The sequence below is a fragment of the Kwoniella europaea genome, chromosome 1, assembly GCF_036810445.1.
Source record: "Kwoniella europaea PYCC6329 chromosome 1, complete sequence".
Lineage (NCBI taxonomy): Eukaryota > Fungi > Basidiomycota > Tremellomycetes > Tremellales > Cryptococcaceae > Kwoniella > Kwoniella europaea.
In genome coordinates, this window is record NC_089487.1 from 4,704,305 (window position 1) to 4,727,132 (window position 22,828).

The 22,828-nt window shown below is 45.1% G+C and overlaps 10 protein-coding genes across 10 annotated transcripts; 8 read left to right on the plus strand and 2 right to left on the minus strand.

The window, feature by feature from the left end:
• Positions 1-175: 175 nt before the first annotated feature.
• V865_001786 (uncharacterized protein) lies at positions 176-1,677 on the plus strand (the record flags this gene model as incomplete). The annotated part of the gene is made up of 3 exons (XM_066225600.1): positions 176-629; positions 802-945; positions 1,070-1,677. 3 exons carry the CDS (start codon positions 176-178, stop codon positions 1,675-1,677), a joined length of 1,206 nt encoding a protein of 401 aa, XP_066081697.1.
• A 921-nt stretch (positions 1,678-2,598) lies between these two features.
• V865_001787 (uncharacterized protein) lies at positions 2,599-4,069 on the plus strand (the record flags this gene model as incomplete). Its single annotated transcript, XM_066225601.1, has 4 exons — positions 2,599-3,322; positions 3,385-3,533; positions 3,635-3,730; positions 3,812-4,069. The coding sequence occupies 4 exons, from the start codon at positions 2,599-2,601 to the stop codon at positions 4,067-4,069; spliced, it is 1,227 nt and encodes a 408-aa protein (XP_066081698.1).
• Positions 4,070-4,600: 531 nt separating this feature from the next.
• Positions 4,601-5,707, plus strand: V865_001788 (uncharacterized protein; the record flags this gene model as incomplete). The annotated part of the gene is made up of 6 exons (XM_066225602.1): positions 4,601-4,694; positions 4,765-4,825; positions 4,891-4,970; positions 5,030-5,390; positions 5,445-5,576; positions 5,638-5,707. The coding sequence occupies 6 exons, from the start codon at positions 4,601-4,603 to the stop codon at positions 5,705-5,707; spliced, it is 798 nt and encodes a 265-aa protein (XP_066081699.1).
• A 505-nt stretch (positions 5,708-6,212) lies between these two features.
• Positions 6,213-8,585, plus strand: V865_001789 (uncharacterized protein; the record flags this gene model as incomplete). The annotated part of the gene is made up of 9 exons (XM_066225603.1): positions 6,213-6,512; positions 6,586-6,670; positions 6,740-6,764; positions 6,819-6,919; positions 6,977-7,096; positions 7,163-7,325; positions 7,404-7,866; positions 7,937-8,305; positions 8,400-8,585. The coding sequence occupies 9 exons, from the start codon at positions 6,213-6,215 to the stop codon at positions 8,583-8,585; spliced, it is 1,812 nt and encodes a 603-aa protein (XP_066081700.1).
• Positions 8,586-9,102: 517 nt separating this feature from the next.
• Positions 9,103-10,413, minus strand: V865_001790 (uncharacterized protein; the record flags this gene model as incomplete). Its single annotated transcript, XM_066225604.1, has 1 exon — positions 9,103-10,413. The coding sequence occupies one exon, from the start codon at positions 10,411-10,413 to the stop codon at positions 9,103-9,105; it is 1,311 nt and encodes a 436-aa protein (XP_066081701.1).
• Positions 10,414-11,392: 979 nt separating this feature from the next.
• Positions 11,393-13,754, plus strand: V865_001791 (uncharacterized protein; the record flags this gene model as incomplete). The annotated part of the gene is made up of 8 exons (XM_066225605.1): positions 11,393-11,789; positions 11,968-12,153; positions 12,225-12,426; positions 12,516-12,576; positions 12,690-13,072; positions 13,149-13,296; positions 13,354-13,397; positions 13,466-13,754. The coding sequence occupies 8 exons, from the start codon at positions 11,393-11,395 to the stop codon at positions 13,752-13,754; spliced, it is 1,710 nt and encodes a 569-aa protein (XP_066081702.1).
• Positions 13,755-14,141: 387 nt separating this feature from the next.
• On the plus strand, positions 14,142-15,298 carry V865_001792 (uncharacterized protein; the record flags this gene model as incomplete). The annotated part of the gene is made up of 5 exons (XM_066225606.1): positions 14,142-14,342; positions 14,457-14,484; positions 14,549-14,629; positions 14,693-14,817; positions 14,912-15,298. The coding sequence occupies 5 exons, from the start codon at positions 14,142-14,144 to the stop codon at positions 15,296-15,298; spliced, it is 822 nt and encodes a 273-aa protein (XP_066081703.1).
• Positions 15,299-15,815: 517 nt separating this feature from the next.
• Positions 15,816-17,853, minus strand: V865_001793 (uncharacterized protein; the record flags this gene model as incomplete). The annotated part of the gene is made up of 2 exons (XM_066225607.1): positions 15,816-17,749; positions 17,826-17,853. The coding sequence occupies 2 exons, from the start codon at positions 17,851-17,853 to the stop codon at positions 15,816-15,818; spliced, it is 1,962 nt and encodes a 653-aa protein (XP_066081704.1).
• Positions 17,854-18,409: 556 nt separating this feature from the next.
• On the plus strand, positions 18,410-21,007 carry V865_001794 (uncharacterized protein; the record flags this gene model as incomplete). The annotated part of the gene is made up of 7 exons (XM_066225608.1): positions 18,410-18,506; positions 18,586-18,620; positions 18,682-19,106; positions 19,170-19,229; positions 19,287-19,553; positions 19,607-19,945; positions 20,008-21,007. 7 exons carry the CDS (start codon positions 18,410-18,412, stop codon positions 21,005-21,007), a joined length of 2,223 nt encoding a protein of 740 aa, XP_066081705.1.
• A 544-nt stretch (positions 21,008-21,551) lies between these two features.
• On the plus strand, positions 21,552-22,749 carry V865_001795 (uncharacterized protein; the record flags this gene model as incomplete). The annotated part of the gene is made up of 5 exons (XM_066225609.1): positions 21,552-21,660; positions 21,750-21,870; positions 21,949-22,161; positions 22,248-22,556; positions 22,626-22,749. 5 exons carry the CDS (start codon positions 21,552-21,554, stop codon positions 22,747-22,749), a joined length of 876 nt encoding a protein of 291 aa, XP_066081706.1.
• Positions 22,750-22,828: the final 79 nt, after the last annotated feature.

The following is a 22,828-nucleotide window of genomic DNA, read 5'->3' on the forward strand; positions in this document are numbered from 1 at the left end:
GATGTGAGGGAGATGAATGGATGAAAAGGAGAGACAAACAGCATTCATGAAATCCGCCACATCACATTACCCACCATCGTCCACTCCACTTTTGGACGTTTCCTACAACCCTTCCTTCTTCTTTTCTTTGATATCACTTTCACTTTCTGCACGTTCTCTCATCAACGAACACACAATGACATCCCTCGCATCATCCCCTCCGCCGTCCTCACCGCCCCTCGGTGCATCATCACCGCCTCCTGTTCCAATGACGATCGACTCACCCAATCTACCTCCACCTCAATCAGACCCAACTGAACCCAAACCCGCACCTAAAGCTAAATCCGCTAGTGGGAACAAGAAGAAACGTAAATCCAAGGCGTTAGTGGAAGAAGTAGATGATGAAATTGGTGACCTTCTAGGAGAAGAAGAACTCAATACTCCTGGACCTTCAAACGGTAATGGTGGTAAAGGCAAAGCACAGAAGGTCAAGAAGGAACAATCACAGGTGGATGAGGAGATGGACGAATTGCAAGATCAAGAAGTACAAGCAGAAGGGGAAGAGGGAGGAGGGTCATACAAATGTGAATGGGGTGAATGTGATAATGTTAGTGGGACGCATGATAGGTTGATCGAACATGTCAAAGAAGGTGAGTCCCGGATTTCCCAACCCTTGATGGTGGTCAAGGACAAAGCAAAGAGAGATGGTCAATGCTTTAGATCTGGATTTATTTTCCCATCTGTATTGAACTTGACCGTGCTCTGTGTACGTGTATAAGAGATTGAGCTGACCTTGATACACTCCCCCTTTCTCATCCAAAGACCACATAAACGCACTGAAAGACTCCTTCATCTGCGAATGGATCAACTGTCCCAGAACGGGTCAAAAGCAAGCTTCCCGACATTCTCTATCAACTCATATGAGGATGCATACCGGTGAAAGGCCATATGCTTGTACTTATGCAGGTGAGTGTGTTATCGACTCATGTCCTGGCATAACCCATCTATACCATCTCGCTCTAAAACCCACTACACAATACCTTCAATCTCAGTGCTATATAGCTTACACCATGTTTACCTACATTCATAGGCTGTCCCAAATCATTCACTCGTTCCGACGCACTACAGAAACACATCAAATCCCAACATCTCGAACGACCCGCTCCCCCTCCCAAACCTACTCCTACTCCCACTCAGTCCGGTAAATCCTCCAAGGGTAAATCCAAATCGCGTCATCCTCCCATTGTCTCCACACCACTCACACGCGCACCTCTTGGAGTACCTCCTCCCTCAGATGAAGATCTATTGTTAGATGAGGATCTGGCAGATGTCTTACCTAGAATACGAAATAGGGATCATCTCAAACCCACAACCGATGAAGTAGAAGTTCTATCGTATCTTCGATCGATATTCCCTCGAGAGGTATTAGATCCCAAGGATCCTCTACCTGATTCTTTGGATGATCCACCGGCCGAATTGGGTATACCGGAAGAAGCTCAGTTACTTCAATCAATACCTGATCCGGACCTCCCCGGGGGAGAGTTAGATTTGCTTGGTAGGAGCGAATGGCAAGCTAGATATATAATGATCAAAGCTAGGTTGATGTTAGTGGAGGAAGAGAATAATATGAGGAGGTTGGAGTTGGTGAGGGAGTTTCAGAAGGATGGACATCCTGTGGATGTGGAACAGATGGTCTAGTAGATGTGCGAGATAGAATTATCAGAAGTCTCTGGAAATACCTATACCATCTATGTTGTATTCCTCTCCTTCAGACTTACGCCATGTCAAATTCAGACATTTGGTAGAACATGACACCATAGATATGGTCAATCGTGCATTATGAATCAGCCGACACATCCCCTCCTCGCACATCGTCCTCTGCCTCCCTCTAATCATCGCCATACCTCCAGATAGAGTAGGGGACGTTTGAAATGTTCATCATACTAATCACTACTGACATTGTTGAGAGTAAGGGAACATGGAACGCACCTTGTTATCTGAAACGACTAATTTGAATTTTCCGCTCTGTACCTCCTTTTCAAACGCCTCAGACGGATGCTTTTGGTTCTCTCACATCCTTTGTCTGACAAACCAAGTCTGGAATATCACCAATCCAATCTTCTGACATCGATCTCACCGTCCTTTGATTCACCGACAATCATCTTCTCTCAAAGGATGCAAAAGCAATCCGTCCCATCCAGTCAACCGTTGATCGTGGCGTCAATTACAGTAGCGGAGAACGTCAATTTCGTTCCTATGTGTTCTGTGTATCAAAGAGGTCATTTGATCATGCAATTAACAGTCTCAAAGGATCAATCGAATCTCTTATCCAATGTATATATATATATCATATGGGGTGAAGCTCTTTCATTCCCAGATTTATCGATTTCCTTGAATCAATCAGTGATCTTTGATCGATCAATTCACCCTATCCTTCCCCTTTTTCCTACCCCCGTTGTGTTTTCCCACCCTGTACACTCGTTACTCAATACTATAGTGTGAATTACTATACGCCTTTGATAGGTTCAAGTGATCTTCATCACATCATTCACATTATTATTTCAACGATATCCAACAGCCATACTACTGTTGTCACTCTTGTTTTGACTCTGTTGAACGATGTACCTACTACCCGTCCTCGTCTTCCTGGCAATAACCTCAGCCGCCCCAGCCCCATCGAAAAGAAAGAACTGCTCCGTCAAGTCGCAAAGCACCGATACCGCTCCAGCAGTAGTAGGTGCATTACAACAGAACGAAAACGCCGTGGTGGTTCCTACTGGGACAGAGGGAGTTACACCCTACATCTCTGGAACCGTACTTCCTGATTCGAGCTCTAATTCAGATGTAGTGATAGGTGCATGGGATAGAGGTGGATGGTCAGGTTGGAATAAACCACAATCTACTTCTGCAGGTGCTGCTGCTCCTACCACTCCGCCAGCTACTGTCGTCGCATCAGCACCTACCTCTAGCGCAAGTCAAGCTGCTCCACCTGCTTCTCAAGCAGTATCTTCTCCAGCTTCCCAGCCAGTCGCCCCAGCGTCAAGTCAAGTAATATCATCCCCGGCAGCCTCACCGATATCGGCTGCACCATCTAGCACCGCCGTATCCACCCCAACTTCCGGAGGTGGTCAAACAGGACTAGGACTGGACGATACCTCCTGGTCCCAATTGACCAGCGCACAAGGGTTCGACTGGTACTGGAATTGGAGTTATAAGCCTTTTGAAGGAATGCAGGCTGAATTCGTAGCTTGTATATGGGGTGAGGTGATGGCAAATGAATTTATCGGGTTGGGTACGGGCGGATTATCCCAAGGGGTTCAGTATGTGATGAGTTTCAATGAACGTGAGTCAGATTTCGATCTTACACCTATGGTGTTGGAAAAAAAGGCTGATTTGTCTGCTTAGCTGATATGGGAGCGGATGTAGGAGGATCGAATATCCCTGATGTAGCTCATGCGGCGAGCTTGCATCAACAGTGGACAGCGAATGTTCCGGAGGGTGTGAAGATTGGTGCGCCGGCCGTAGCGAGAGGTGGCGATGTGAAATGGTTTACTGTGAGTGACAGACATCAGATCATGGACCCAAAGTAGTTGCGCAGCGCATGCTTGCAGAAATTGAACATCTGCTGACTGATGTGTTTGGATTTGATCGGCAGCCCTGGGTAACCGCTTGTGGTGGTCAATGTAAATACGATTTCGTACCTATTCATTTTTACGGAGTAGTCGTGGAAGATTTGTTCGAATACATCAAGGTGAGTACCATTACACCTTATACGTTACACTGCAATTTATCCTATGATTCCGTATTTACTTTTGAGATTACTGTGTTATAGAGCTTCCCAGCAGGTGGTAAACCTATCTGGGTAACAGAGTTCGATTGTCAAGATTTCTCTACCGGAGAGGTATGCGATGAAAAGAAACAAACTGATTTTATGGATAGAGCTATAGCATGGTTCGAAGGTGAAGGATCGGTATATGTAGAGAGATGGGCATGGTTCGGTGCTTTGCCTAAATTTTCGGAAACTACTTTTGGATTGTTGGATAAAGGGGGAGCGTTGAATGCGTTTGGTTCACATTATTTGAGTTTATAGATCCATCCTGGTGATGCAAAGATGATCTTGTTACTCTCTATGTGACGATGAACTTTTTCGTATATGCATTCGCGCTTTAACGCTTTAACAAATAGGTTCATCTGGAAATCATTGGCAGTTCTACATTTAGATATCATCCTAGCAAGATCCATCGCACATCTCCGAACCCACCCATCACCGACACTCATGTCTAGTGCGCATGCATGGTGCTGAAAATCGATTTGTGACTTCCTCATTCAGGCAGGGCATCTTTGTATGCACAGGGAAGAGGTGCTTTTCCACTCCTTGCCTGCAGGCAGCGATGGGCATGCATATTCTGAAACCAATGATCGAATACAAGGGAAATCCCTTCCATTCATATCGCCTTCCTTTGAGTGCTCCTTCGGTCTGACTTTCAACCGAACTCGGAGATCCACCTCACAAGACTTATTATGTTGAAGATGATGATCTCCATCAATTTCAACATTCATCAATAAGAATAAGAATCAGAACAAGACACTCGTATTCGTTGTTTCCGAAGCAGACACTGACATGGCCAATTCTTTTCAAGATTGTGTTATCCTCTTCGGAGATAGTCTAACAGAAAGACAGGATGTCCCACAAGCGTTATTTGAGAGAATGTGTCGTAAGTGGTGGAGGTTCTGACTGGCCATCCGCAATTACTATCGGACGCTCATCATGACACTCACGGGCAGAGGCGTATGCGAGGAAGCTGGATATCCTAAACAGAGGATTCGGCGGATACACCAGTACCGGGTGGGTACATTTAATCTTGGCTGCGCTTTTGAGATAAAGATCACTGAACAAATTACTGTACTCAGCGCTCTTCCTTTGTTCGATGAGATCTTCGCTCAGAAAGGGAAGGATGCACCCCGAGTCAGATTAGTAACATTATGGTTTGGTGGGTGATCTCTCTCGACTCAACCAGCGGTATGAATCAACCAAATTGCGGTACTGTAGGAACAAACGACTCCGTACATTTCCCAAATCCTCGAGCTACCCATCCGACCCAATTCAAGAATAACTACAAAATCATACTTGACCATTTGACATCTCCCGAATCACCATTTTCAATATCTCAAACTCCCGTACATATACTGCTGATCACTCCTCCTCCACCCTACTTGCCTCAGGTACCACTACCAGCCAAATGGGTAAGATCGGAAGAGAGGTCATTAGAATTTGTAAACGTCGTTAGGGATCTGGGTAAGGAATACAAAACTAAGGAAACTGGGACATGGACCATCGAAGTTCTGGATCTTTGGAAGGCTATGGAGTTCAAAGCCGGTGGATTAGGTGATGGACTCGCTCCGTTCTTTCAGTAAGCCCCCTTTGCTGTTCCCCTGCTGGGAAGATTGAACTGATATTGTCTTAGCGATGGATGTCATATGACCCCAGAGGGATATGGAGTATTGTGGGAAGAATATAGGAAGATCGTAAGTGGACCGTGGCAAGGCCATGGGTTGGATTGGGAGGATGAAAATGATCTACCAATGAGAGTGCCTTCGTGAGTTACCAAACTCCTAAGGGGCAGATATCGCTTCGGGATCCTGATTCTTGGACCGCAGGGTGCGAACGATAGACCATACTCGACCTGACAGTGTCCTCGAGCTGCTGGGCCTACCGAGCTATAGATAGTTGACAGACAAGCAACTCGTTCCGTGAATGTATAAAGTCCAATAATGTCATACAAACGCATTCCCTGATTTGACTCCCCACCAGCTTACAGACAGCCCACCTTCCCTTCATCCGGAGAAGGCCGATGCGGAAGATAGGAGATGTCCTGCAGCTCACCTTATTTGTTTACCTTTCCCTTCTTCCAACCCCCTCCTACTCTATCTCCTGTCGCCCATCCTTATCTCCTGCCCCTCAAATATACCATGGTGCAAGCCCCATTTACGTGGTCCGCCAGCACATGTGCACAGACTAGACCCAAAAGAGTAAGAACCATCTCGGCAAAATCCATTCGGTCACATAGCGGTGGTCACCGATCATCGGATATGAGCGATAAATGAGTACATCTCTACAACCAATATATAAACCCCCTATCTCCTCTTCTTCTCTCTACCATGCACCTTCTCTACCATGCTCCTTCTTCCTGTTTACGCTATTCTCGTTACTTCATCTTCGTGAGCTATCAGCAATGGCAAAAGGACCTATCCATCTCCCCGTTCACTCATCTGATCACTCCCCCGAGAGAGGATCAGCTAGACGATCATGGCCTCTCGTAGTACTTGGTCTGCTAGCTACGGCAGCAGTCATGTCCTCATGGCCTGTCGGTGTGAACCAGCTCTCCTCTAAGGTTAACTTACCTTCTTTCAAGGGTACTTCTGAGATGAGGAAGGGTACATGTGAACAAGCTGAGCCTATCTTGCCTGATGGGATCAATGTTACCAAAGTATGGGAGGACAAGGAAATTATTATCAAGCGATTACAGGAAGCTGTTAGTCTCCCCCATCCTCTTTATCGTTCACGAATGAAGGATGGCACTGACAAGGTATGATTTGCAATGGTAGATTAGGATACCTACTCAGATGTACGACGAGATGGGTCCAGTAGATGAGGACCCAAGATGGAAGATCTTTGCTGAGTTCCACGACTGTAGGTGTTTCGGTTCACTATTCCCATTGCCGCACATAGCTGATTTTGTTTGGTCATTCTTGTATAAAGTCCTCGAAAGAACCTTCCCTAACGTGTAAGCTACCTTGGAATCGCTTTTTATGCAGCATCAGCTTACCAATCCATATAGCTACGAGCATGCCAAAGTCACGAAGACCGATTGGGCTTTAGTTTACGAGATCGAAGGTTCCGATTCGTCTTTGAAGCCATTGATGCTCACTGCCCATCAAGGTGAGTAGAACAACTGGGATGACTGGTAGGGAGTCGTAACTCATAATGGTTGATCAGATGTCGTCCCGGTCCTTCCTGAGACTGTTAACCAATGGGACCATGATCCTTTTAGTGGTGATTATGACGGAACCTCGATCCATGGAAGAGGTTCGTCAGACACCAAGAGCAGTTTGATCGGTAAGTCGGCTTTTGAAATCAGACGACACACCAAACATAGATGCTGACCATGAATGCTTCTTGCAGCTGTTATGTCTTCACTTGAACATCTCTTTGGCACTACCGACTTCAAACCTCGAAGACCTATCATCCTTGCTTTCGGTTCAGACGAGGAAAGAGGTGGTCAGACCGGTGCACCTGCCATTGCTAAGTATCTCTTGGACAAGTACGGAAAGAACTCTATGTCTTTGTGGGTGAAATATACTGAAACGTCATGTCCGCCTGTCCATTTGTCCGAGCGTCAGCTGATATGGCTGTACCTTGATAGACTTATCGACGAAGGTAACGGTCTAGTCGAAACATGGGGTCAGCAATTTGCTACACCTGCCGTTGCTGAAAAGGGTCATGTAGATATCGGTTTAACCGTATCTACGTTGGGTGGACATTCGTCTGTTCCACCTCCACACACTGCTATTGGCTTGATCTCGTTGTTGATCGCTCAACTTGAAGCCCATCCACACGAACCTACCATCTCCGCCAAATCGCCAGTCTACGAGTTCATGACTTGTGCCGCTACTTTTGCTGAATCCATGCCAGCGAAATTGAAGAAATTAGTCATCAAGGCTGAGAAAGGTAGCAAAAAAGCTTGGAAAGATCTCCCGTTGGAAATTATCAGTACCGGTATGGATGGTAGTTCGCATGGTCCTGGTCAAGGCGATCCCCTCAGAAGTTTGTTGACCACTACTCAAGCGGTTGATATCATCAACGGTGGATTGAAGGTCAATGCTTTGGTGAGTTCAACTGCCTCGCTACTATCAAGAAATCTCATTGCTTCTATGCTAACTCAACGTTCATATATAGCCTGAATCAGTAAAAGCCATCATCAACCATCGAATTAACGTTCTCTCTGACCATGTCGAACTTCAATCCCGGATCGAGTCACTCTTACTTCCAATCGCAGAAACATACAACCTCACATTGAATGGATTTGACGGTACGACTGTTTTCTCTGGATCTCCTAATTCAAAGGTAGATTTGGATTTGGCATTCGGATATTTCACCGACCCCGCCCCTCACAGTCCCGTCACGCTCGATGATCCAGCTTGGAACGTCTTGGCTGGGACTTCCAGGGGTGTATGGGCAAGTAGGAAAGAGGTCAGTAAGGATGGAAAGATTGTTGAGTTGGACAAAGGAAAAGATCTCGTCATGGCGCCATTCATGAGTACTGGTGTAAGTTATCTTCCCTCTATCACTTGTCTTTCATTCTTCTTATGGTACACTGCACGAGATTAGAGAAAGAATACTGATAGATTCGTATGTACAGAATACCGATACTCGACGATACCTCGACCTCACGCCTAACATCTACCGATACAGGTACACTCCTATGTCGGGAGGTGCGGGTGCCCACACCATCAATGAATATTCTAATGCGGATGATTTGATCGAATTCACCAGGTTTTATCAGGCTATCATCCTTAATATGGATCAATCAGAGGAAGTGGCTTAGGATTAGGTATACTCGCATATGAGCTGTTGGGTGATATCGTTGTTTTTGGGTGTTAGAGGGAGATGTATGGACCATTTTGTTAGAAGATAAGAATGGGTCGTCTATGTCCGGAGATACTTCAAAGAAGTTGTACGATTGGGTAAACTCTTCAGTGGTCAAGATAATCAATAGACAGTACATGATTAGTTATAAGCCTTGAGATGGAATAAATATATGAAGTGATAAAAAAACCTCAGTGAGGTGAAAATTGAAAATTATAATGCATTCGGATCGATTCTTGGAAAATTGCAACTGATGACTATCGTCATATGAATTTTGATTCTATTTTTATATGCATAATCGTGTATGGGGTATCAATTATCTATACAATAATGGTTTACGATTCACTATCAATAGTGATGTAGTATTTGTTTTTGTTTTTGGCTTGTTTTGCTGTCTTGATTTAATTGGGAACACCTCCGAGCATCATATATAATTCGGATGTCCTTGATGGAGTCGTCTTTGGACGAATTACCGCTTAAGCAACGGTGAAACCTGGATGGCCATATCCGAAACCGAACCCACCTCTGCCCCTTGCACCATGATAGAAATGACATCCCATTTGATGAGGAGGGAAATCACTCATGTCAGGAGGGGGTCCAGGTCTTCCAGCTGGGCCATATGCGCCATGTCCACGTCGGTGGTGGTGGTGTTCAGGCATACCAGGGAGATGACCACCTCTTCCTCTTCCTCTTCCGCCGAACCCACCTCTTCCTCTCATGTGATGGTGGTGAGGGAAGGGTGGTGGTGGTGGGATAGAGTCTGATTCAGATTCAGAAGCCGAAGTACTGTCAGAGGAAGATGATGATGCGATCTGTTGTTGATCTTCTTTCTCATCACTGTCTCCTTCTGGCTGAGCCTTTTTCTCCACATTGTGGTGAGGTTCAAGGTCATAACCAGGTTCATCTCGCTTGTGAGATCTATGACCATGATGGTGGTGTTGTCTCTCCCATCTTGATCCGGGTGGTGAATAAGCCCGAGCATGCCTGTGCTTGTGCTTGTGTTTGTGTTCTTTACCATGTCGGTGGTGAGGGTGAGGGGGTGGAGGACCAGACTCAAAAGGATGATCAGCATTTTGCGCTGCAAATCCTGGTGGCGGTGAAGGGCGTCGGCGGTCGGATCGACCGTGACCGTGACCATGTCCATTTCCATGGGGAGGAGGTCCAAAGAAATGATTGTCGAATTCCCCTTCTTGAACTGGTGGTGGGGGAGGTCTTCTTCCTGATGGACCACGTCTATGTCCATGTTCATGACCATCATGCGGAAGAGGACCAAAGAAATGGGAATCAAACCCAAAGTCATCTTCGAAGGGTGGTGGCGGGTGAGGTGGTCGCCCGTATGGACCATGCCTGGATCTATGCCCCAGTTCATGTCCATGGGGACCAAAACCAGGTGGAGGAGGTGGGAACATATGTTCACCTAGACCTCCTGGATGGAACGGGGGGTACCTACCACCAAAAGGAGGAGCGCGCATATGATGTCTTGGACCATGGTGACCATGACCATAACCATAACCATGACCATGGGCTCTTCGGTGTCCTCTTTCTGGTTGAGTACCTACCTCCGCATCAGACTCGGGATCTGAGATTCTCAATTGAGCAGTATTCTCGACTACTCGCAAGAAGAGTTCGTTAGCAGTGGCGAAAATAGGCATTGAGAAGTAATGGGGGAACTCACCGATAGATTCAGCGTCTGAAGAGTGGAGACTGATAATTTCATCATCTTGCTCGGTGGCAAAAGTGACTTCTTCAGTTTGTCGATTGGGGACTTCTTTTCCGTTCAGTTGCATGTTCGTATCTGTATCTGTATGTTCAGTGTGAATGGTAATGTGAGTGAATGAGTATGTATGTGATGATGATTAATAGAGTATGAAGATGAACTGTGAAGTCCGTTAAAAAGTGCAGGTCTTATATACCTTGTTATGGAGCTGGACGCTTACGACCCCGCAGTCGATCTTTTTCACATGTTGGGTAACACAGCTCTTCTGCGCAGTAGGACGACTCGCAATTGTCAGATGGGTATGTGCAATTTTGAGAACGCTGATCATCCGTGCCTGGGTGTATTTTGATGCGCTATAGCTTTTGAGTTGTAATTTCGATGAGCGTAGTTGGATGAGACTGCGAAAATCCGTCATATCAACGGCAAAGCGATGGAGAGTTGCCCGACTCCTTATCACCACAAAATCTACAAATATCGAATATCAAATCCCCACATCGATTATTATTCACGTCAGCGTTTGGTCCTCTAGGTTCCTTTGATAACCGAGACTAAAAGCAGATCCGGTTATTCGCTTTAACCGACCATTGTGTAAAGCCGAAATGGGCATCCCGCTTGCCTATCAGCGTTATCTTCCAACTTCACGCATGCCTTTCGGTCGATTTTGATTTTTCCGGCGGTCTCATGGTAAGGATCCGCGTGCGAACACGGATGTTCTTTGACCCTGAATGTCCGGAAAACATCATCACACCAGAAAATGATAATTTCAAGCGAGCATATCCGTGTAGTTGGTGTATTATGATATCAGAGTATGAGTACTTACTTGTACGACACCGTCTGCGTCTCTCTCCTCATCATCTTCCATCTCCCTGCTCATACTCCCATCCCTCTCTCTTGTGATATAGATAGAACACATAGATATATAGATAGATCTCTTTTGCGGATACCCCATCTTCCCCCATCTCTTTCATCTCAAGGAGTCTCCATTTTTCTCTCTTCCTTTTTGTTAAATTCTCACGTATAGTATAGAATAGAATAGAATCACGTAGACAATGATCAGATCAGTACTTCCATGCTCCAAGGTTCTCAACAGACCTCGAGTCTTACCTCGAGCTATCATATCCCCTTCCAGATTCACAACACCCTTGTTATCCCAAGTGAGGTTATACAACCACGAACCCTACCCCACTCCCAAACACGACTTGAAATCCGTACCGTCGAAAGGAGATCACGCCGAGTCGAGGATCACCCCATATAAGAAAGGTAAAGTTTGGGTAGACGCCAAACATGCTATCCAAGATATCAAGAGTGGTGCTACGGTGTTATCAGCAGGTTTTGGATTGTGCGGTACAGCCGAAACTATCATTACCGCCATACATGAACGAAAGGATTTACAGGATTTGATGGTCGTTAGTAATAATGCGGGAAATGCTGGTACAGCTGGATTATGTGAGTTGATTTCACTTTCTACAGTCTGCATTGGGAGTGAGCGAAGATGTTCAAGAGAGGAGGGTGTTATGTCAATTGGATGGTTGTACCATTTAAGGCAACTGCCGTATCCTGCGCAGGGTGCAGACGTCATTCCGGAAGTTCAGCTAATCTACTCTTGACGTTGCCCTTCTTACAGCCCCACTGGTCACTTCCGGACAAATCCAACGAATGATTCTCTCTTATCTCGGTACCAACAAAGGACTTATGGCCAACTACATCAACGGAAAGATATCCCTCGAACTTAGTCCTCAAGGAACGATCGCCGAGAGATTGAGAGCTGCTGGAGCAGGTATGCCAGGTATTTACACCAGAAGTGGTGTTGGTGAGTACATTCAAAGTCACTTGCAGCTTCTCAACCTGTTGACGACGCTAATTTTGGTTTGTTTCATTTAGGAACTTTCATCGAAACTGGTGGTATCCCTCGACGATTCTCCCCACCAGATTCAGAAGGCAAACAGACCGTAGTACAGGAAGGAGTGAAGAAGGAAGTCAGGGAGATTGACGGTAAAAAATATATCTTTGAACCTGCCATTCACGGTGATGTAGCTATTTTGAGAGCTTGGAAAGTCGACAGAGCCGGTAATTGTGTTTTCAGGTATGTGATCTACCATTCACACCAAGACTGTCTCGGAATCTCATAGAATCACAATCTGAGTCAAAGCTTATTCGTGATTGTAATCACAGGTACACTACAAAGGCCTTCGGTCCATTGGTTGCTAAGGCTGCTAAGTTGACTATCGTTGAGGTGGGTTGAGTTTTCCACTATGTCCCACGCATTGCCTGCACTCACTGTTTCGGCTGAGTTGCCCAGTGACTGTGTAAGAACCATTGCTGATCATATGAAATGTATGTATTTAGGCCGAGAACATCGTCGAGATCGGTGAAATCGGAGCTATGGACATTGATTTACCTGGTATCTACGTCGATCGAATCGTCCCAGCAACAGTAGACAAACAGATCGAAATCAAGACTACAAGAGAAGAGTCCGAAAACGTCTCTCCTTCTTCAGGTGATGAAGGTCACAAGTCTGAATCACCTCAAGTTGAAAAAACCAAAGTAGCCAGGGAGAGAATTGCCAAGAGAGCTTCCAAAGAGCTTTACGACGGTGCATATGTCAATCTCGGGGTTGGTATTCCAGTTCTGGCTGCCAACTATTTACCTGAAGGTCAGAAAGTTTGGATTCAATCGGAGAATGGTATTCTGGGTATGGGTCCTTATCCCCTCGAAGATGAGGTTGATGCGTGAGTATCCATCTTATATCAATACGCTGTGCGCATCGTGATTGAGCGTTAGTCGCTGACTTCTTATACTATGCAGCGATATCATCAACGCTGGTAAAGAAACTGTTACGCTCGTACCCGGAGCTTCTGTTTTCGATTCATCAGAATCTTTCGGTATGATCAGAGGTGGACATGTAGACGTATCTATCTTGGGTGCTATGGAGGTTTCAGCCAATGGTGATCTTGTGAGTTGACTCCGGGATCACAAATCCCGATGGAAAGCTGACGACCATGTCATTCAGGCAAACTATATGATTCCCGGTAAACTTATCAAGGGTATGGGAGGGTGAGTATTTTATCACACCTGGATTTGTCTGTGGTAAACTGATAAACTAATCATGCTGTGCCTCATAGTGCCATGGATTTAGTCTCCAATCCCGATAGTACCAGGATCGTAGTTGTCACCACCCACGTAGACAAACATGGTAAACCCAAGGTTTTAGAGAGCTGTTCATTACCCTTGACAGGTGTAGCTGTCGTCAGTCGAATCATCACAGACTTGGCTGTATTCGACGTAGATAGGACGAATAGCAATGGAGGTGGATTGACGTTGATCGAAGTTGCTGAGGGAGTGACCGTCGAGGAAGTTAAGGAGAAGACTGGTGCGAGCTTCAAGATTGCCAAGCATTTGGGTAGATTCTAAGCTTGGAGTTTGATTCTTTTATGGATTTAGATAAATAGAATATATTGTTCTTTGAATTTGTATTGAGCATTGATGCATTGAATGGATGAATGAATGGATCAATGGATAAACTGTATGGAGAAGCACTGTACTTTGCATGATTTACGAAACAGATATCTTTACGCTTCGGATAAACAACGAATGACTCATCGGGAAAAGGGTAAAAAAGTTGAAACTTTGTAATCAAACGCAATCAATTCACTTCTGTTATCTCTTCACTTCATACATCATTCGCCTTATCTTCCTCCTTCATACTCTATACCTTTCGCCCTCCCAATTCATCTTATCCACTCCGCCATACATCATCCAAGGGCTCCAGTTGAAGCGAGCTTGTACATCTAGGTGGAAATGGCCACTATTCCTCGACCCAATCTGTTCTCTCGAATATGGACGTTCTACACTACATCGCTGCGCGAGAGACCGCTACGTACCAAGATGGTCCAGAGTGGGGTATTGTACATATCGGCTGACCTGGTCGCACAGCTGGGTATAGAAGGGAAATCGATAAGGCGGAGTATGGAAGGTGAACAAGGGGAGGAGGTCTATGACGTGAGTGTTTCTCTATCTCGTTCCATTCCCGTCCATCAGCGACAAAAAGAGTTATATGCCGGGTGGTCTATATTGTATCTTTGAGATGATCTGATGAGTGCGTCTGGAAAATAGCCTATACGTACAGCTAGATTATCGATATGTAAGTAGTATCATCGTCTACCATCAAGCTGAGTAGACTAATTGAGCTGGGTTTTGGAATATAGATGGATCTACAGTGTTCGCACCACTGGCTCATTATTGGTTGAACAACGTGGAACGAATAGCTCTATCATCCAAACTGAAGAGTGGGTTCTATCAGTCTATCATCAACGAAGCTATGGCTAATTGTCTGTGATCATGGGTAACAGCTCTAGTGGCTAAATTATCACTAGATATTTGCCTTTGGTCACCATTTGTCACTTTCATGTTCCCCACTTGTCTTGGTTTACTGGAGGGTAAGAGCATTGATGAAGTAAGGAAGAAGGTCGCTCATGTGAGTGTAAACTATTCTTTACTGTCATTTCCGTATTTTATCTGCGACATCAATCTAATCAGAAAATTCCATTCGGCCTGGTCAATTATTTTAGGGCTGGTTTCCAACATGGCAAAAAGCAGTATGCGTCTTTGGACCCACTCAAATAATAAATTTCAGCTTGGTTCCTACTCAACATCGATTACTCACCGTTCAGTCGGTCGGTCTATGTTGGAATATCTTCCTGTCATGGCAAAATAATAGAAACAATAAATTGCTGGCTGCTGCTCAAGAACATCTGTTGAATGCCCAAGAACATATGTTAGATATGGGTGTCAGGCCGGAACATGTAGCTGGAGTGGAGTTGACGGAAGAAGAGGTTCGGTCCAAACGGGATTTGGCTTTGGCGGAGAAAGAGGTTGAAGATGCTGAGAAGAGGAGGAAGGGGTTGAAAGATCAGGCGGGAGAGATGGGCGTGGGGGTCAAGATGGCTTGGTCGTAATTCCAAATCTGGTGATCGGTCTGGGATTTATGGAAATCGGACATTGGACCTTGAAAAGCAAAGCTGTTGAAGGAAAGCTGGATGTATAGTGTGAAGTGAAGGTATTTCGTATCGACTGGACAAGATTTATTCGGGTCAGGTGATAATGAAAGAATCAGGATGAACAATTTCACATTAAACACAGCTTGTCTCACCGTGTAACAATCTTTGCGATTAAAACATAGATCAAAATGGTGAAAGATGGGATATTGAATATAGCATGTCATATCCCATGAGAGTATGAAATATAGAACATAGATTATAATTTATAGAGACTAATTTATAGAGACTAGATCGTAGAAGATAGACAATAGAATAATAGAATAATAGACTATCGTATATAACACAAATAGACGTTGTAAGTCATGCAGACTCTTAGTGTTTCGTTCTATCACTTCTATCACAAGTCCTCGTAGTGATCAACGACAACAGAGCACTCAAAACATCATATATGATATGCAAAGGGCATTGATTATCCTCAATTGTATGTCATGCGAGCATGCAACGCTTCCACGGCAGTGTTAACCCCACTGGTAATGTCTCCAACGTACGATACAATCCTCCAATGCATCTCACCTTGGCTCATACCTACTACCATCCCCACCCCCAAACCCGTCGCCAGAGCACTCTGTATCCCATTCGATGCAGGTCTGTCCCCATTTTTACGTTGCGGACAGATCTTCACTTTACCATTTTGCTCTGTCGAATTGGTTCTTTTCCCTGCCAAGCCACCTTCAGCAGGGTACAATTCCTCAGGCGTCGAGTATACACTTCTTCTCTGTATCTCCTCTTCTTCTTCTTTCTCTTTGACCACATCCGATAGGTAAGTCACACGACTGGCATTACTTGGGGCTCTTTTATGAATATTCGGTGTCTGAGTAGGAGAAGATATTGTCAGCTGACTGGGTGTACGCTTATGATCGTTCTGCTTATCGTCGCTCAATTTGAAATCAGCTGATTTATCGGTGTACTTGCTATCACCTTGCACTTGAGTTTGTGCCAACTTACTTCCTTCTCCTACTTGATCCATGATTGATGCAGGTAGGTCGTCGGTTATATAAGTAGTAGGCGTGGTAGGTGAAATTGGAATTTCAATCTTGGGTATCAACCTCCCACGACTTCCTTCTTCGCCTCCTGGAGTACATTTTCGGTCCTGATCTGCAAACCCATTCCATCCGTCTTCAAAGTACTTCTCTCTCTGTATTTCCGTCCCGTCGAAGGCATTGTGTCCAAATGAACTACAAGTATCTACAGAAGATTTCGGTAAGGGCGTTACACAAGATTTGATAGCTTGAGTTGAACTTGCTGATCTTACAGCCATATTCAAGCTCTGCGAATCACTCCTTCCTCCATTACCATCCACATAGGTTGTTCCTGATAGAGAAGTAAACTGGGATGGAGAGGAGGCCGTATAGCTAGGTATATTCAATGATCCAGGTCTGTTTTGTCTTTCTTTTTGCATTGCTTTCTGAGGAAGCTTTATATGTGGGATAGGAAATTCGATAGGAGGTTGAGAGATGAATGAACTTCGTCGTAAGGAGGCGGCAGAGAATGGATGAGGTGAAGGTAAATCCCCTCCTGACTCTTCTCCTTGGCCACTTTTACCTGAGGCGATCGGAGTTTGATAAGGAAGGGGACTGAAAGAAGTCACGATTGTAGGTAATTCTTGGATCGAGTCTCGTTGATTCTCAGTGAAAGATCGCCGAATTGGTATATCTTCCCAACCACTATCTAAGCTGTAGCCCTTAGGGATGTTGAGTGTATCTTCTTTACCACCTACACTAATTCTCCGGATAGCAAAATTATCCGATACCCCCAGGGACGATGAAGATCTTCTGCAGCCGAAATCTATACTACCAGGTTCAAGATGATCTGCCATTGCCAGAGCTGGAGCAGGTTGAGGAAGTAATCCGGAAGATGTTTTGGCATTTTGGTTCAAGCTTGAACAAAAGGAATTCACTCTTGTATATTCATCTGGAGCTAGGGGATTAATGGATATACGCCGGATCGAAAGTCGTTTGTCCTCAAAATGCGGTTGCGCAATGTTCAACTGATCGCCATTTAGACTTGGTACTGATCGATCGTTTGAATCGGGTTCGACGTTGATTTGGATTTTACTGTTATTAACCAAAGTATTCTGACTGTCCATCGGACCAGGAATAGGTAAGTGACAATCGTGGATGTTATGTGATCGATGATCTTCCCAACATACATGACAATGAGGGAATTTCTTTTTTTTCTTGGTGGGATCCCATACTAACCCCTTATCTGTGGTAGTACAGGGTAACTCGGTGAATTCATGTTGGGGTTTACGTCGGAATGATCCTTTTCTGAAGGGGTTGCGATGTCGGCGGTATAGGTAGGCTGAGAGGAAGAGGAGGGTGAACAATATTATTGGCGAGGCAACGACGACTGTATAAAAGTGGGGTAGGGTACGTCAGCTTCCCATAATGTGACTGGATGATGTCAAGGGTGGAAACGGACGTACTAGCAATTTTCACTGTATCGCTGATCATTTTGCTTCTTTGTAGGTAGGATCACTACTGTTTTTACTTCTTTTAGGTAAACGTCTTGCTCTTAGCAGCCGGATACAAACGATACGTAGATACTTCAGATACGCATCCTACAAATGTTCATCGAGGGAAATTGGACAGATTTCTTGTTTGCGGAAAGATGTTTCCCGAGACTTTCAGCTACATCCGGTTGATCATGTTTTGATCTTGGCATACCTTTCATCTCATCCCATCTGGCTAATACTGTATCAGATCTGTGACAAGGCTATGCATAAAGGACTGATCAATCCAATCTTAAAAGGAGATTGAATATCCATCAACAGTGGATGGTGTGATGGTGCCACATTCCGATTTGACACGTGGATGAGATCGCGTCTGTAGGTAGGTATGTTGTCGATGTTGTCAGGTCTGTGCTCCGTAATGTAGAAGATTGTTGATATCACCATAATTCATCTTCATCTCGTCTCCATCTCTTCCTGCTGCCTTTCATAACATTCAGACCTCAGCAGATCTTCATCTCCTGCGCAGATCAGGCGGATCTCAAGACTCTCGCTCCATCATGTCCAGTCCTTCCTCTCCAGCTGGACCTTCTGGTCGACATGCCTTGAAGCGCGTTGTCCATTCCAAGCACCCTTCAAAGACCAAGATGGAGAAGTGTAAGTATCTCTCCTTGCATAACTCGTACTTGCTCATCCCTGAATAGCGGAGAATGCTGATCTCTGAACTTTCTAACAGTCACCTTCACCCTGGGAAAATTAGATGCAGGAATGGCACGTTCAGTCTATCAACTGTTCGTCGGGCTTAAGCTGACTGCGTACCTGTCCTTGATAGGCGATCTTACTAGGACCTAATGCTCATCTATTGGAATTCCCATCATTATTACTTCCCACTCCATCTCCCGGTGCACCCCCTCTTGGTCCAGGCTCAATCCTTACCATAACAGTATCTCGAGACGTCTCAGCCGAATTAGCCGCTCAGCAACAATTTCATGACCTCCAATCCGAGATCTTATCAACATTTTCAACTCCACCTTCATCTCCTGTCCTGAAGCTAAGGAACGTAACGCAAACTTCGGTATGTGTCGAGTGGGAAAAGCTTAACATCGGTTCAGCCGCTTGGAGAGGGTTGGAGATGTATAGGAATGGCCAGAGATGGGGTAGAGTAGGAGGTGATTTCGGTCAGGGAAAGAAGGAGAAGAGAGAATGGAAAACTGGCGGATTACAGTCTGGGGAGGAATATACTTTCCAACTTGTGTTGTGAGTGAAACATGAACTCTGTGATCGATCGCAATACTGATTTGGTTGTTGTCTTGTACTCAGGAAAACAACAGCCGGTACTTACCCTTCTAATCTCATAAGAGTTCAAACACATACTATGGAGTGAGTTGAGTAGTGCCTACTGAGATCATCAACTGATAACTGACATATTGTATGTAGCAATCTTACGGGTTTGCTAATTCACTTTGGTCCCATTCATCCACCCCAACTGCTCTCTCAGCTCCGAGAAGGTCTTCTACAAATTGGTGCACGAGAATCACCTACCGTCGCGCTCGATACGACTCATTTCGTATGTACCACTCCTATAGTGGGAGGTGACGATTCAGGTAGAGGAGGGCAGATCGATCCAGAATATCAAGAAGCCGCTAGGATGAATTTGCCTGTTGTTGGTCCAGGCTGGTTATTGGCCGTAGCAGCCGAACGAAAGTAAGTTGTCATTAGACCCTTGATGAACAGCCTGACCAACCTATGCATCGCAGACTTGTACCTATCTCAAATTACCTCTTGCCATCACTTCCCCAAGCATCGACCAATACATCCGATCCAGCACCTTTCAGACGACCATCACCTCAGAAACGATCTTCACTCCCTTTCACATCTTCCTCACCTACATCACCGCATCATGAGAACCCTGAGGAGATCCGTCGATCACCTAGTCCCGAGACTATAGCGAGAATGAGCATGCACGCTTCCTCGACTCGACCTAATGTGTCAAGGAATGGATCAATGGAAGGAAGGAGAAGTAGGGAGATGAGTCTGGATGTTGACACGGGTCGACCAAGGAGTCCTAAACCTGAAGCTGACGGGAAACTCGATCGGTAAGCTGATACCCTCATCTAATGCTTCAATACAGTAGCTTACAAGTGAATGATGATATTAGTGGTTTCAAATTCCCATTGTCTAGTAGTGCTTCGGACTCTCCTTCACAATCACCTACCACAAGTGATCCCCGTCGATCTTCCTCTCCATCAAGAAGAGCGACTGCTCCTGTTGTATCTTCGGTACAAGAGATACATACCAAAAAAGGTGAACAAAGTACCCAACCTACCATCGAAGAATCTACCCCAAGATCGAAACAGACGTCTTTACCTACGATCGAAGATGTACCTAAAACCTCTGAACAAACCGTCCAACCTACGGTGGATCCTGTCGGGGGTGATGCAGTAGTTGATGCCATTCCCAAATCATCGGGACCAACAGCAGAAGCTGCTCTCCCCCGCAAATTGGAAGTCGAAAATGAAGTGGAGAAGGTGGAAGTACCCGAAACTGCCCCTGTAGGAGAATCGACGAGTATAACCGAGGCGACACCAGCTGTTGTAGAGGAGCCTTCCGAGATACCTCAAATTAGTACGGCATCTGGACCACCTCCAGTTGTGGGCGAAGAAGCTGCTCCTACCAGCGCAAATGCCAAAGCCTCAACAATCGACGAAGCAGTAGCCAACTTTGAGTCAGCCATCGCCAAGACACCTGAGCCCGAGGGTACTGCTAAACCGTCGAAAATTGATAGTCCAGTGATCAAAGCTTCAGAAGAACCTGAATTAGAAAGAGTAGAAGATAAAGCTGTACCTGCTACAGCTATCTCGGTTGATCTTTCCACTCAGAAGAATGAGTCTGACAACACAAACGTGAAGGAGAGTCCCAACGCTGTTGCGCCTGAACATTCATCTACCACGACTCCTCAACCGGAAGTCGGCGCTGACAGAGCTTCAACAACGACTTCGAGCAAGAACAAGAAAAAGAAGAACAAGAAGAAGAAATCATCTGCATCTGCATCTGGTCTCACCCCTGCTTCGTCTAACCCAGGAACAGGAAGGAATACACCTACGCCGGATCCACTTGAGGAAGGGGATGAAGGAATGGACGAAATTGATCTTAGTTGATTATAGATGGGATAGATAATTACAGTATGCACGTTTGATTGGTTGCCAAGTCGATCGGAAACAACCGCGAAAATACGAAGATGTGTGAAGTTTGAATTGTGTGTGGAAAGGATTGCTTGTATGTGGTCATGTGCCTTGAAACTCGTCCTTACTCCTTTGTCCAAAAAGCACAGACTCTTGATTCGTCTGAGTACAAACTTACCATCATAATCCAGTGGGAAGAGAACCTTAACACAAGTGTGTCACAATATTGACTGGACGATTGGTCCGGCCCAGACTTGACTGGGCATGAGCAAAGGACGGGGGTCTGTGGATGAACGAACTTTGGTGAAAGGGATGATGGTCAATCGTTTTCTGATTGCGTTTGATCCCTTGTAAGAGCAATACCATGAGTAGCCATTTCTGTGTATACTTATATGTATGCGATGATAGATACTAACAAATCCTTTATCTACATGTTCATGAAACTGATTATCATACTTACTTTCTTCATTTGATTCATTTGACACTGGTGTCACCTTCTACGACTGGGTGAACGGCAATCATGTCGGACGATTCCAACAACAACAACGAGGCTCCTCCTCACACTACGATAGATGATTGTGATGTGAATTGGCAATATATGGGAGATACTTGGGGGACGAACCATACTGGTGGGTTATACCTCAATATGCATACCAACATACACTATTTGTGGGAGAAAATAATGGCTGACTGTCCAGTATCGATGGTGTTGCGATAGACGATCCACTGGTTGGAGATTATCATCATGGGACATTCACCAGTACAACCATCCACAGAGCTTCCGCGAGATTATGCTGGACTGGCACCAATGCTGAAATCCTGGGAGCCAAGCGAAAAAAGTGAGCTGCCATTTGGATCAGACGATCTACTGTTCAAAATCTCGGGCGTACTAATTTCCTCTGCTGATATCTTCATAGTCATGCACTGTACACTGTAACAGTCGATAATGGAGAGATCGAATGGTTAAATGGATATAGTGAAAAGGCTCAAATCCAAGCTACATTATATAAAACCTCGGGATTGGAATGGGGTAATCATCAGATTACTCTGACTAATATGCCTAAAACAAACATGACGGCAAAAGATCATATTTGGTTTGACATTGATTATGCCGAGATTGATGGTTGGCCGTGAGTCATATCGTAGCCTTACAAACAATCCACTACACCAAGAAGATTGACTAAATAACTCGATTTTGTTTTGGGTGCTCTTATAGTATCGATTGTAAAGATTTACCTGAAAACACCATCTTACCTCCAACTGGAACTGTCGCACCTGCACTGTCTACGACCTACCCAGCTTCCAATTCCACGTCTGCCAATTCAACTGAAACGGGTACTGGTAATTCAACAAGTAGTACTATATCATCTTTTCACACCAACTCTACCGCGACACTTACCAAAGCTCCGTTGGCAACGTCGAACGGTACGGCGACTTTAGTCAATTCGACGGCTGTGATTAGCCCTACGACGACTGTCATGATGAGTTCACCATCTTCGTCTGTCCAAGCGTCTGAAGTGTCTAGGTGAGTTATCTAATATTTCAAGCAATATACTGTAGAAGTAGTCTTAGGTGCTGATTAAAATGATTTTAGTAATTCCACTACAACTTCTTCTGGAGCTTCCAGCTTGGCTCATTCACCCATATCAAATGGGATTCATTGTCAATTAGCTTTGATCGGTATGATGGGTATCTATCTCTTCAAGTGGATCTTTTAATTACCTATACCTGGAGACGTACTATAAACTGTGATCTCGTTCATACCCTTTGTTTTTTTCCCTTCGTGAATTCTGATCT